The sequence below is a fragment of the Quercus suber genome, unplaced genomic scaffold (genome assembly GCF_002906115.3).
Source record: "Quercus suber isolate HL8 unplaced genomic scaffold, Cork oak 2.0 scaffold_240, whole genome shotgun sequence".
NCBI lineage: Eukaryota > Viridiplantae > Streptophyta > Magnoliopsida > Fagales > Fagaceae > Quercus > Quercus suber.
Genome location: NW_027069697.1, coordinates 596,825 through 608,780, shown reverse-complemented (window position 1 = coordinate 608,780; position 11,956 = coordinate 596,825). Strand labels below are relative to the sequence as shown.

The 11,956-nt window shown below is 31.2% G+C and overlaps 1 protein-coding gene across 1 annotated transcript; it reads right to left on the bottom strand.

Moving 5' to 3' along the window:
- Positions 1–650: 650 nt before the first annotated feature.
- On the bottom strand, positions 651–7,778 carry LOC112019405 (cellulose synthase-like protein G3). The gene is made up of 8 exons (XM_024051926.2): positions 7,061–7,778; positions 5,929–6,021; positions 3,646–3,777; positions 3,350–3,562; positions 2,769–2,868; positions 2,484–2,662; positions 2,006–2,353; positions 651–1,423 (listed from the first exon to the last, which is right to left on the bottom strand). The coding sequence occupies exons 1-8, from the start codon at positions 7,679–7,681 to the stop codon at positions 956–958; spliced, it is 2,154 nt and encodes a 717-aa protein (XP_023907694.2). The 5' UTR covers positions 7,682–7,778; the 3' UTR covers positions 651–955.
- Between the last annotated feature and the right edge of the window lie 4,178 nt (positions 7,779–11,956).

Below are 11,956 nucleotides of genomic sequence, written 5' to 3'. Positions count from 1 at the left end.
GTATTGGGGTAAATGTTCAACTGTAAGTTAGTATTAGGTATTGAGATTCCTTATACTTGTAACCGCTTGTTTTGATAATAGTAGATTTTCGGGAGTGGTGGCCTTAAATTTACCCGGAAGGGTTTTGCCTCGGTGGTTTTTTTCATTAGAAAGCAAATCACCTGTGTCAAATTTATTTTCCGCTGCATTTATCTTAGTTGGTGATTTTTTTGTACTACCACGCTTATTGCATGTAATTGAATCTAATTAATTCACTTGACTAATTAATTGATTAATTTACCAAATGGGTCAATACACTCTTAGTCTATCACTAATAAGTCATTTTTATTACTATTCTTTGCATTTTTAAAATATAAATAAATAACAGTTCGAACAAATCAATCAAACAAAATAATTAAATCTACTCAAGTTATAGGAACATTAGAAGAACCATATACATTAGACATTTCTCAAAAAAAAAAATATCCGTTAGACATATTGTTTTGAAACCGCATTTTATCAATGTGCAATTTTTTAAAATACAATGTTTTTTAGAATTTAATTCTCAACGTCCAGCTCTTTAAAATCCCCTTTTTTTTCAATGCACAATATTTTAAAACATCACATCTTTTTAAAATTGAAAAAAAAAAAAAAAAAAAAGACATCATCAATTTTATAAATCAACCTAAGATACAAAATGTATACCATCAAGCTTTAGATGGTAAGTTGAGCATTTACCTAATTTCAGTGGTAATTACCATTGAAATTATAATGTAGAAAATGTAAATATATTGATCTAATAGGGAACTTCAAAATCCGCAATGAAAGTCATAATCTGTTGTTCAATGGCGCGTGCCACTTAAAGAGACCTTGAACAACTTATTTATTCTTCCCATTCAGGCATACATTCTGATTCTCCAAAAAAGAAAAGGCATACATTCTAAAATCTCCCAAAGAAAGTGCTTCAAATAACTTACTATTTTCCCATAACTTTTGTCACCATTCCTTCAAGAATCGGATAACTCAGAATTAGAACGAAGAACGAAAGGAAAACTTGTCCAAACATCTCCTCCAAACTCTTCTCAATTACCACTCTTCTTAGCCCACAGAAGAAGCAAACAATGTTTAATATGACCAGTATTAACAAGGGGACCATGAACATGGCAGCCCCTTCAAAATCGAACTTACCTTTTTCATATTTCTCAAACTTTTCTTTGTCAACGGCTTTATTTGTTAAGCTTATATTCACCTTCTTTTTGCTTAAACACTTCATGATGGCATCCAGAACCGCAAATAAGCTCCCAGAAACTAACCTTATTATCCAAATTCTTTGTTCATTCCACCAAGTCATAATTGAGCCATCACTTGAGAGGACCTCATATAAGTGCTGGAAAAGGGAGGACGTGTAAATTGCCACAAACACAGCAAACCATGGGTCTGAAACCTGTAATAACAATCAAGAAGAGTATGTTAGATTCAAGAGGCACACTTGAGGACTCGTACCGTACAAGAGAAGAATTATACAATTTTATCCCTTATGGATAATCTCAGAGGTAGTGGCTATTTCCTATTGGCCTTTAGTCTAGAGGCCTGTGGTAAGGGTATATTGAAAAAATTCAATTTACCAGGCTAAGGTTTCTTTGGAGGCAGCATATAGTCATTGCAAACCCTTTATTTCTTACAGAACTAGGGTTTCTTTTGTAGTACCATAAAGCCATTGTAAACCCTTTTTTTTTTAATACTAAAAATTTTCTTCATTCACTCTTATGGATATAAGTGAATTGCTGAATTATGTAAAGCGCTTTGTAAATTTTATCTCTTCTCTCTATTTTTCACCAATATTGCTAGGATTTGAAATTTAAAAGTAATAATCCATTGGCAAACCTGGTTACCATTACTTGATGTTTTCGGTATGAAAATGTATGTACATTTTGTAAAAAATTACAACACAAATCCTAATAATATAATTTCAAAACAGACTTTAAAATGTCAAAGGACTTATACTTTGTTACTATATATTGTTTACCTTAGGGTATAAAGGAATGCCATTCAGGAGACACACTTGAGGAACCGTGCCATATAAGAGAAGACCGACAGAGAGAAAGGATTGACAAGTGAGGTATCCATAACACATGCTTTGAAGAACGGACATTCTTGAAACCCCATATATAAGAGGACTGAATTTCGAGAGCCCAACCTGTAACAAATTGGAGTTCCACTTCATAAGCTGAACCATGCCATCCTTCATATCAATGGTGGTGCACCCTAAGAAACATGGTCTCTTGGGGTAAAGATACACTGATATCCACCCCTTGCAGTGCAAAAGATACCCTGTGAATGCACTCTCCAACAAACAATCATACGAGAATCCTATCTGTATCCAAGGAAAACCAAACCACATTAATGTCATATATATATATATATATATATGTACAACTCGAATAGACTTTGAGAAACATATAAATAATAATTCATTAGTTCATTAATTATTATATGATACTAGCCTCTTTTCCCCATTCTGTGTTTGCTTCAAACGCACAATTAGCTAAGAGTCTGGACTCTTCTAAAATTGCATCCCTTGAATCGTCCTTATTGGCTATAAATTGTTCATTATTGCCCTTTAGCGAGTATATGAACTTGCTGGATGTACCAAAATTCTTTTCAGGCTCAGAGAGTAACATATCTGCCATTAGAAGTGAAAAAAAAAATAAACAAAAAATAAATATGCAAAATGAGTGTTATTCAAAATTTCAATACAACTAAGCTACCCCAAGAAGACTTCACCATACCTTCCTGATTAGGTTTCCCATATAATGCCTTCCTTTTCAAGTAAAAGCCAGTTCCACAGAGTAATGGCCCTCTTAGCCCATCCATGCCTTGCCACTTTGTCTAAGTTGGATAAAAAACATGTAATATATATGTTAACATGAAGAGTGAAATTAGGGATAATACAAATTTTATTGCATAACTTTTATAAACTAATTATATGTCATCAATCACAAAAAAACTAATTCAATACTCATTTATTTTGAGATCTATCAATTATATATATTGTCACATCAGTTTATAAAGGTTATACAATAAATTTGTAGTGAAACAACAAGTCTTAATGACACAATATAAATTTCACAATTTTTTTTTCACAGCAGCTAAGTGGCAAGTTGTGATCAATGTAAAGCAAAAATAATGTCAATAATAATCTCATGTAAAAGTGATGTTGTATTGATCATAATTTGTCACCTTAATAAATCGTAAAAAATTGCTAGTAAAATTTGTTATTTCTATGACATTGCTCAATATGAAAACCTATTTCTCAATAATTTGAATTGGCTTAAGACACACATGCAAAACATAATGGTTTTTCATTCACCTTGTAAGCAGTTCTTGTTTGACCATCATATATGTCATTCTTGCTAATATTGTAGAAAACTTGAGGGAATTGAACAAAGGCAAGTGAGTGAGATAACTGGGAGTCAAGATGGAAGCACATTGCTTGGCGAGCAGATGTAGGATCATTGCAGTACATGTCACAGTCTAGCACCAATAAGTAGGGGCCATTGCTGATTACTCCAGAAACTCGAAGCTGCAGTTTTACTATTATTTGGTGCTATTATTTTTATTTAACTAGATGCTTTCATGCCAAAGAAATAGAGATAGTATACTTACCAAGGTGTTGAGGGCTCCGGCTTTAAAACGATGAGGGCATGATGGTCTTCTTTCCCGAGAGACATAGACAAGAAGAGGCATCTGAGTTTGGTTCTCAACGTTCTCTTCGTTGTTTTTGTTGTCATGTATTATCTAAAAAAATAAACCAATTCCCAAAGTTAACTTATCCTATATTTAAAATTGAAGCATTGCTACTTTTAAAGATAATTTTGGTTTTGATAAAAATTTAGTATCACACTATTACCACATCGATCAGCTTCCATCATGCCACTTATTGTGAGAATTTTCATAATTCTTAAACCAACCGTAATTTTTGTCCTTGTCTTTTTTTTTAACACGTGTTAATGATATTAGTTATAGATAAATCTTTTATTTTATACGAAGTTTATTAATTAACACATACATCACACAGATATATTCCCAATGATCAACATATTATTCTAGTTTATTAAGTTCATTGTCATATAATCACACATGCATCACACATATTTGTATGCTTTCCATTTCAAAGTAAAATGGAGACTTCATTTAAAAGCATAATTCAAAGTGAAATAAATATAGGGTCTAAATTATGCCAAATCACTTAAAAGTTTATAATTTAAACTATTAGTAATTAAATGTGATGCCCCTAATTTGATTGGATGTTGATAAAGTTTGTGTTGTTTTGATGTGTAATGAGTCCCATATCAGAAATATACTGAGTTAATCTACGTTTTATTAACTGTTAGGTTTTAAATCTATATAGTTTTATTGGCAAACACGTAAACGCAAACTTGTCTAGTTATAACTCATAGAATTTCTAAGAATGGTTAAGACAACACTCAAGGTACACTTTAGAGTGCAAGATTCAATTATTACTAGACTAGTCCCTTTTAGGAAATAGCGCAAATGTGACTTACATTTTTCAATAGTCTTTTTTTTTTTTTCTAGTAAGAAATTAACGTCATCTAATTCGTTGATCCTAACATTTGGGGTATGTTTGGTAAAGGGGATTTTAGGGAGGATGGAAAAATAAATAGAGAGAGAGAGAGAGAGAGAGAGAGAGAGAGAGAGAATGGGGAAGAAAAATTTTTTGGAAGGTGTTTAGTTAGGAACGGGAGAGGAAAAACATGTGGTGGGACCTAGGTGTTTTCTCCCCAAATCCACTCTCCCCAAAATAGAGAGAAAATTGAGGGAGATAGTATGATTTGTTTGATAAACAAAAATGCCCCTAGCTTTTCTGGGCAATGTTGTCCTTTTTATGTTTTGGGGGGAGGGGGGGGGGTGTGGGACACTTTGTCTCATCTTTTTTTTCTTTTGATTTCCTGGGGCATCGGCATCGTTTTTTTTTTTTTTTTTCCTTTTTTTGGGCAAACATTGGCTCTTTTTCTTGGGACACTGCCTTATCTTTTTTTTTTTTTTTTTTCTCTTTTGATATACTGGAGCGTGGAGTAACAATGATTTGTTTTGTTTTTGTGCTTCTTTTTTTTTTTTAACTAAACGTGATTTTTTTTTTTTTTAATAAATTTGGGTGATTGATTTTTTTTTGTCACTTTTTTGTTTTAATTTGGCATCATTTTTTAACAAGGGTATGTGAGTAAATTTATACAAACTCATTTTTTTCATCTCTCCACTTTTCCTGTCCCAACCAAACAAAAATGAGGGAAATTAAAATTTTTTCTATCCTCTCACTTTTCCATCCTCCTAGTATTTTCTATCCTCCCACTTTTCCACCCCTTCAACCAAATAAACATTTTCTGAAGACAATAATTAAAATGTATAAGAGGTATAAGGATATTGGGGGATGTGTATTCTTTTTACGGGTCAACTTAGAGGAAATTCATGTCTGCTTCTTTCCTTAATTTTGTTTCATTTTCTTAGATATGAGATGTATGAGAAAATTTGAATGAACATTGAAAATTTATTTCACAATAGAGTTAGTAAAAAGGTAACCCTGCTTGATTATTATTGTCATTCAAGCTATATATATATATATATATAGCAACTTCAAGGACTTCATAAAATTGCAAGACATAGATTACGTATTGGAGCAATTTTTGGGGCTTTGGCCAAACTTCTAGAGATCCTCTGCCTAGTACCCCTTGTATAGTTTGAAAAGATTTCTGGATCGTCCACCAAGCATGTTTCGCTAGTCACAAACCATAACTTAGGAATAGATAACACACTAAGCAAGGATCAGAATTTGGAAATCTAGTACAAAATCGAAAAATGACCTAAATATAATTGATCCACTTTTTTATCTTTTAAATTTCTTGTGTTAATTTTGAATGTTTTGTTGCATACCTCGACGCGCGGGGCGCGGTCTGGCACAACTTTGTTGTTTTCATCTTCGCCACCAACTTTCTCAACTTTTCCTTTGAATTCATCATATTTGGCCTGCATAGGTGATAATATCATTCGACACTATTACTTTTTCTGAAATTTTAATAATATGTCTCACAGAAATTAGAACATATTATCAAAGTTTAACATTATTTAGCCTGCATAGATTAACTACTTGGCCTGCATAGATTATATATATGTGATCTTATGAGATTAGTATTGCACAAATCTGAAATTTTGATAATATGTCTTAAAGAAATTAGAACATATTATCAAAGTTTAACATTATTTAGCCTGCATAGATTAACTACTTGGCCTGCATAGATTATATATATGTGATCTTATGAGATTAGTATTGCACAAACAGTATTGGAGAGCAAAAATAGATTAGCAACATACAAGTACACAAAGAACAAAGGGGAGACTAAATGCATCTAGGAGACTAATGTTTGTTAATAATTTTTGTTTTCTATTTTCAAAAACTTGTTTCTGGAAATATAAAGGAAAAAAAAAAAAACATGTTTGGTTAATTGAAATTAAAAAATAATAATTTTTTAAAGAAAAAAACAGAAAATACTAAAATATGTTGTTATTAAGATTTGAACTCTAATGCTAACACATTAAATGAGACAGATTCATTAAATCAAATGCGTGTTTTCATTAACTTTTGAAAACTAGAAACTAAAAATAGCATTTTGCATGTTTTCAGTTTCCTTCACAAATTAAGTTTTAAAAACAGTTTTTATTTTCTGTCCATTTTAAATTGTCAAATAAGTATTTTAGTCTCAAAAATAAAAAATTATTTTTGATAACAAAAAATAAGAAGAAAAAACAAATACCAACGATCAAATGATCCACCTACAAGTACACTATCTTTTTTTGGTTAAGGCTTCATTCTATATCTTGTATTTAGCTCAGTTGTGTCAGAGTGCCTTATCATAGAGAGGAAAAGAAACTAAAAAAACCCTCACAATACGCAGGGACTCTGGTGAGCATACAATATCTATCACCAACATAAGTACCCAAATAGGGGGATAAGAAAAAAGGAATAAACAACAAAATATATATGCACTGCAACCAAATTTGCACCCACCTTGATTTTCTGCTCCTCTATCCTGAACTCATCACTGCAAAGAAGCCGCTCATCATCAGCAAATGATGAGAAATAAGCCCGAGGGCACCTTGACTTAATCCCATATTTCTTACAAAATGGTAGCCATGACTTAGCAAAAGAACATGCTTCTTTTATAGCATACAATGTAATGTAAGAACCCCCATCATCTGAAAGATACACTGAGAGCTTCTCGGGCGGGTAGTCTAGTGCCAAGGCCGATAAAACAGTGTTCATCACTTCTATTGTAGGCTCTTTTTTTGGGTCCAGCGTGCATACAAACACATCAAGCCCCGGTAATTCAATGCCTCCAGGTATATTCTCCGGGATAGCAGAACGCGACACTGGGTGCCACCTGAAGGCTTGAATGAGAATCCAAATGATGGTGAGGATGAGCTCGGAGATGGAGATGAGGGACCATGCTAATGTAGGAACATTTTTTTCAAGGAAGAGACGGGTGGTCCTGTAGTAAAGTAGGAATAGTATGGCTGTGAAGTGGAGGAAAATGTGAATTCTGTTAATGGTTGCATGGGGCTGCTGAACTCTGCAAGTGTGGAGAGAAAGGGTAGCCATTTTCTTAATTCTTGTCCAGCACTTGTGCATTAGTATACAAAGGCATAAAATGGTTGCTAATTATTGGCGTGTTGACAATTATTGTTTTTCTTTTTTAATACCAGGTTGGAGAAGGGAGATTTAAACCTGAATGTTTTCTGTATTATTACTCTTTCTGTCCCTTTTTTTTTGTCCTCTATTCTATTTTGAGATGTCCCAAAATATTGTCCTATTTCTAAAAATAAAAGTCATTAATTTACTAATGTTCCTATTATATCTCTATTAATTTACTAATTCTAAAAGGTAAACAAGACAATAAATAATGTTCTCTTAAAAAGTTTGACTTTTTAAGCAGGACAAAAAAAGTGGAACGGATGGAGTATTTTATTATAGATTTTTTTTGCTACACAAAAATAGCTTGGGTTCATACAAATGATCAACAACAAAAAAATGTTTTAATTTATTGGACAAATTACACATTTTCATCATAATTTTCATCCCAATTGCAATGTCTCCCAAACTTTAAAAATGCACGATTGATCCTCCAATTTTAAAACGTTGTTTTAATATCTCTATTGTTAGGCTATGTGAAGCCTAGTATATGCTATTTGGATTATAACTCAACTTTATGTAGAAGTATTACGGTTTTTAATGAAACTTTTCTGAGACTTAGTCCAAAGTGAATCCGCTATGTGGGATATAAATACTATTACACCGTATTACGGTTTGGCGTGTTGGTTTAGAGAGAAAAACTGTACTATCGTAATTTGTATAATTTCCTTGAAATTAATGAAATCACTATAATTTCGTAAATGTAGGCAAACTGTTAAACTACGTAATTTTTATATGTCATGTGTTTACTTTTGTGTGTGTTATTTTGTTCTGTTTTTCAAATCTCATATATTTTGCAATTCGTGTCTATTCTTAACAGCCATGCCACCTATGTTGATGTTAAGTAACAGAAAAGTCTTGCATGTGCAAGGACGAGCGACTTCTAAATAGTTATACTCCCTAAATGTTGTTTCAAGTTTCAACTATATGCTAGGAAGGGCTAAGATCAAGTCAAATTGGGCCAGATAAAAATCAGGAAGAAAATTGACCCAACTCTCTCTCTCTCTCTCTCTCTCTCTAAATTTAAATTTAAGTATATTCAGGTCTTTGTTTTGAAACTTGCCCTTTAAAATCTGTCATCGATAGCCTTTAGGCCATGTTTTAAGCCTAAAGTCTAGTCTCGGTCTTAACTCCCCTAACATCATGTGGGCGACGAAAAAAACGCTCCCAACACACATTAACTTAGCAAAGAAAAAATTCATTAATATTTCTTATCATAATGGGTGGATATCCTTCCAAGAAATGGAAGTTTGAAAATAATAATAAAAGAATGACATATTTTAAAGGGCAAGTTTGAAAATAAATACCTGAATATACTTTAATTTAAATTTTGAGGGAAAGAGGGAGAGCGAAGACCTGACCGATACTCAATGGCCTGACTCAATCCAATACCCAAATATTCGGGTTGGATCGATTTCCTTCCTGTCAAACCTGATTTTTATCGGGTCAAAGTTAGGTAACTATAAACTCGACCCGACCCGACCCGACCTGACTCGACCCAATCTTAGCACTAGTCAAGAGCATCTGAAAGTTCCTTCCATCTCTACTATATAACTCATGAATTTTTGCAATCTCCATCTAAAAGAAATTGTAAAATTTAATTCAAAATTCGGATTTCCATCCACTTGTCTATCTAATTTCCATTTTTATAAATAAATTCTATAATATATTATTATCTAAGTGAATGAAAATTTACTTTTCTAGGACATGAACCTTGTAACCGAATCACATAAAATTCTTATATTTTCTCTATCGTAAATTTCTACACATATTGATGATTATCAAATTACTCTTTCATTCCATCATTGATCTTGTTTTAAGCAGTGTTTGCACAAATCTTTTTGTCAAATAATTTTTGGACCCATCAATTTTCATCAATTGCTAAGAGCCTTGTACTTCATTTAATTTGTCCTTTATGATGTCTTAAAGACATTCAGATTCAAATTCTCTATCCCCATTATAACTATTACTCCCTCCGTCCCATTTTTTTTGTCCTCTATTCCATTTTGAGATGTCCCAAAATATTGTCCTGTTTCTAAAAATAAAAGTCATTAATTTACTAATGTTCTTATTATACCCCTATTAATTTACTAATTCAATTTTTGATAAATTTTTTTAAGGGTAGTTTTGGTAACTTATACATTTTTAAAAGGTAGACAAGATAATAAATGATGTTCTCTTAAAAAGTTTGACTTTTCAAACAGGACAAAAATATTGGGACGGAAGGAGTATAAGTTTAATCTCTCAATTTACTCACCTCTATTAATTTATTGGTTTGTCTACTTTTTAAAAATGTATAAATTTTTAAAAATTTTCTTAAAAAAATTTATCAAAAAATTAAATTAATAAATTAATAAGGGTATAATAGAAATATTAGTAAATTAATAATTTTTATTTTTAGAAATATGACAATATTTTAAGACACCTCAAAAAAACAGAGAACAAAAAAAATGGAACAAATGGAGTACGATTTACCCACTCAACCCCTAAAGAAATACCTTTTCTTGGAATAATGAAATAGATAGATATGACAAATTTCATTAGTGTTTAAAGTAACATGTAATTAGCATAATATTAATTTCATGTAAAGTCACACGTCACTCTTGTTACACACGGATAACAATTTGTTACTTCTAATTTTCAAAAAATAAAAACATATCACCTCAATGTGAAATTTATTAGCATTGGAGTTATTGTTCTTTTTACATCGTTTAATATTTTTAATCATGCTTAAGTTGAAAGTGGGAAGTGCATTACCTAAACATGAGAAGTTATTTTATGCATTATATATATATATATATATATTATCATTTTTCACAGTATGTGAACTCTGCACAATTATAGAAATCTACGTACTGTGACAAAAAAAAATGTTTTGAAACAAAGTTTTCGACCTAATCAAATCGAGGATAAACTATTCAAATAACCATGACATATTTTTATTGTTTTAAAATATAGAATCTATTACAACCAGTGGCGGAGCTAGGATTTCAGTTTAGGGGGGACAAGATTGAAAAACAATACTAAAAACAAAATTAATCTAAAAATATTAATCGATAATAATAACAAAATAAATAGACAATTGTAACTACAAGTATATATATATATATATATATTTTCATATTATTAAAACAAGGAAACAAAAATAATCAATCATAGTTACTAACAACCAAAGTGAGAAATTAATTCAAATACATAAAACTTAGAAATAATTTAATTGCTTAAAATAAATAAATCAATCTACAAAATTTAACTATAGAACCTACTAATTGAATTGTCATACAAACACAATTTTTTCACAATAAATTTTACAATTGTTATAGTAGTGGACTGTGAGTTGTGAAGGAAATAAAGTGGTGGGTTCATCAATGTAAGTTGTTCACCTTTTACAGTTAACCATTTTCACAATTGTGAAATTTTTTGTGAAAAATGTTATGTTTATAGTATTATAATTATAATAAAAAAAATTAGAATAGGAAAGAAAAGTAATGTAAACAGTATAATGGATGGGACAAGATCAAAACTATTTGAAATAAATACTATTTAAGAATAGTAAAATAGGTGAATTGAGAAGCATTTTTTTCCATTCTTTCTTTCCTGTGTCAGAGCTGTTTCATAATAGCTGGAGTGTTTTTTTTTTTCCCCCCACTTACAGGGGGCAGACTACTTAAATGCACATCACATAGTAGGTATCAAGCATTTTTTAAAGGAGTCAGGGGGGCAATTGCCCCCTCTCGCCCCCCCTTGGCTCCGCCCCTGATTACAACTTGACGTCTTTCTTGAATAAAACATCAATTGCGTCTATCCAATTTTTAAGAACAAGATAAGTTACTTTAAATGACCTTGTCCACAGAACCCAAAAAAGAAAAGAAAAATCATTCCTTTTATATCCATCATTTTTTAGTAAATCACACTCAAGTTAAAAATAAAGACCAAGTGAGCACTTTGGGATTTACCTTTTTTTTTTTTTTTTTTTTTGCTTTTTTGTCTCTAATTTTTTTTTTTTTTTTGGGTACAAATAATTCAACTTTTAGTTTTTTTAAAAAACAAATAAATTAGCTTGGTTTTTGTAACACATTTAACATAAAAGATTTCAAAAACCTTATCTTCCTCCAATTCACTATTTGGCAATTAAAGAGACCGTTCTTATATAATTTTAGTCACATAATTTTTTTTAATGAGTCATGTGACTTGTTTAAAAATACACATAAATAG

Bases quoted from the DNA above. Each gene is read 5' to 3' on its own strand.
- LOC112019405 (XM_024051926.2), bottom strand. From the start codon at position 7,681: ATGCACAAGTGCTGGACAAGAATTAAGAAAATGGCTACCCTTTCTCTC. The intron at 2,869-3,349 runs GTGAATGAAAAA...TATCCAACTTAG, and splicing joins AAACAAGAACTGCTTACAAG to ACAAAGTGGCAAGGCATGGA. The intron at 2,663-2,768 runs GTATGGTGAAGT...TTCTAATGGCAG, and splicing joins TGGGAAACCTAATCAGGAAG to ATATGTTACTCTCTGAGCCT.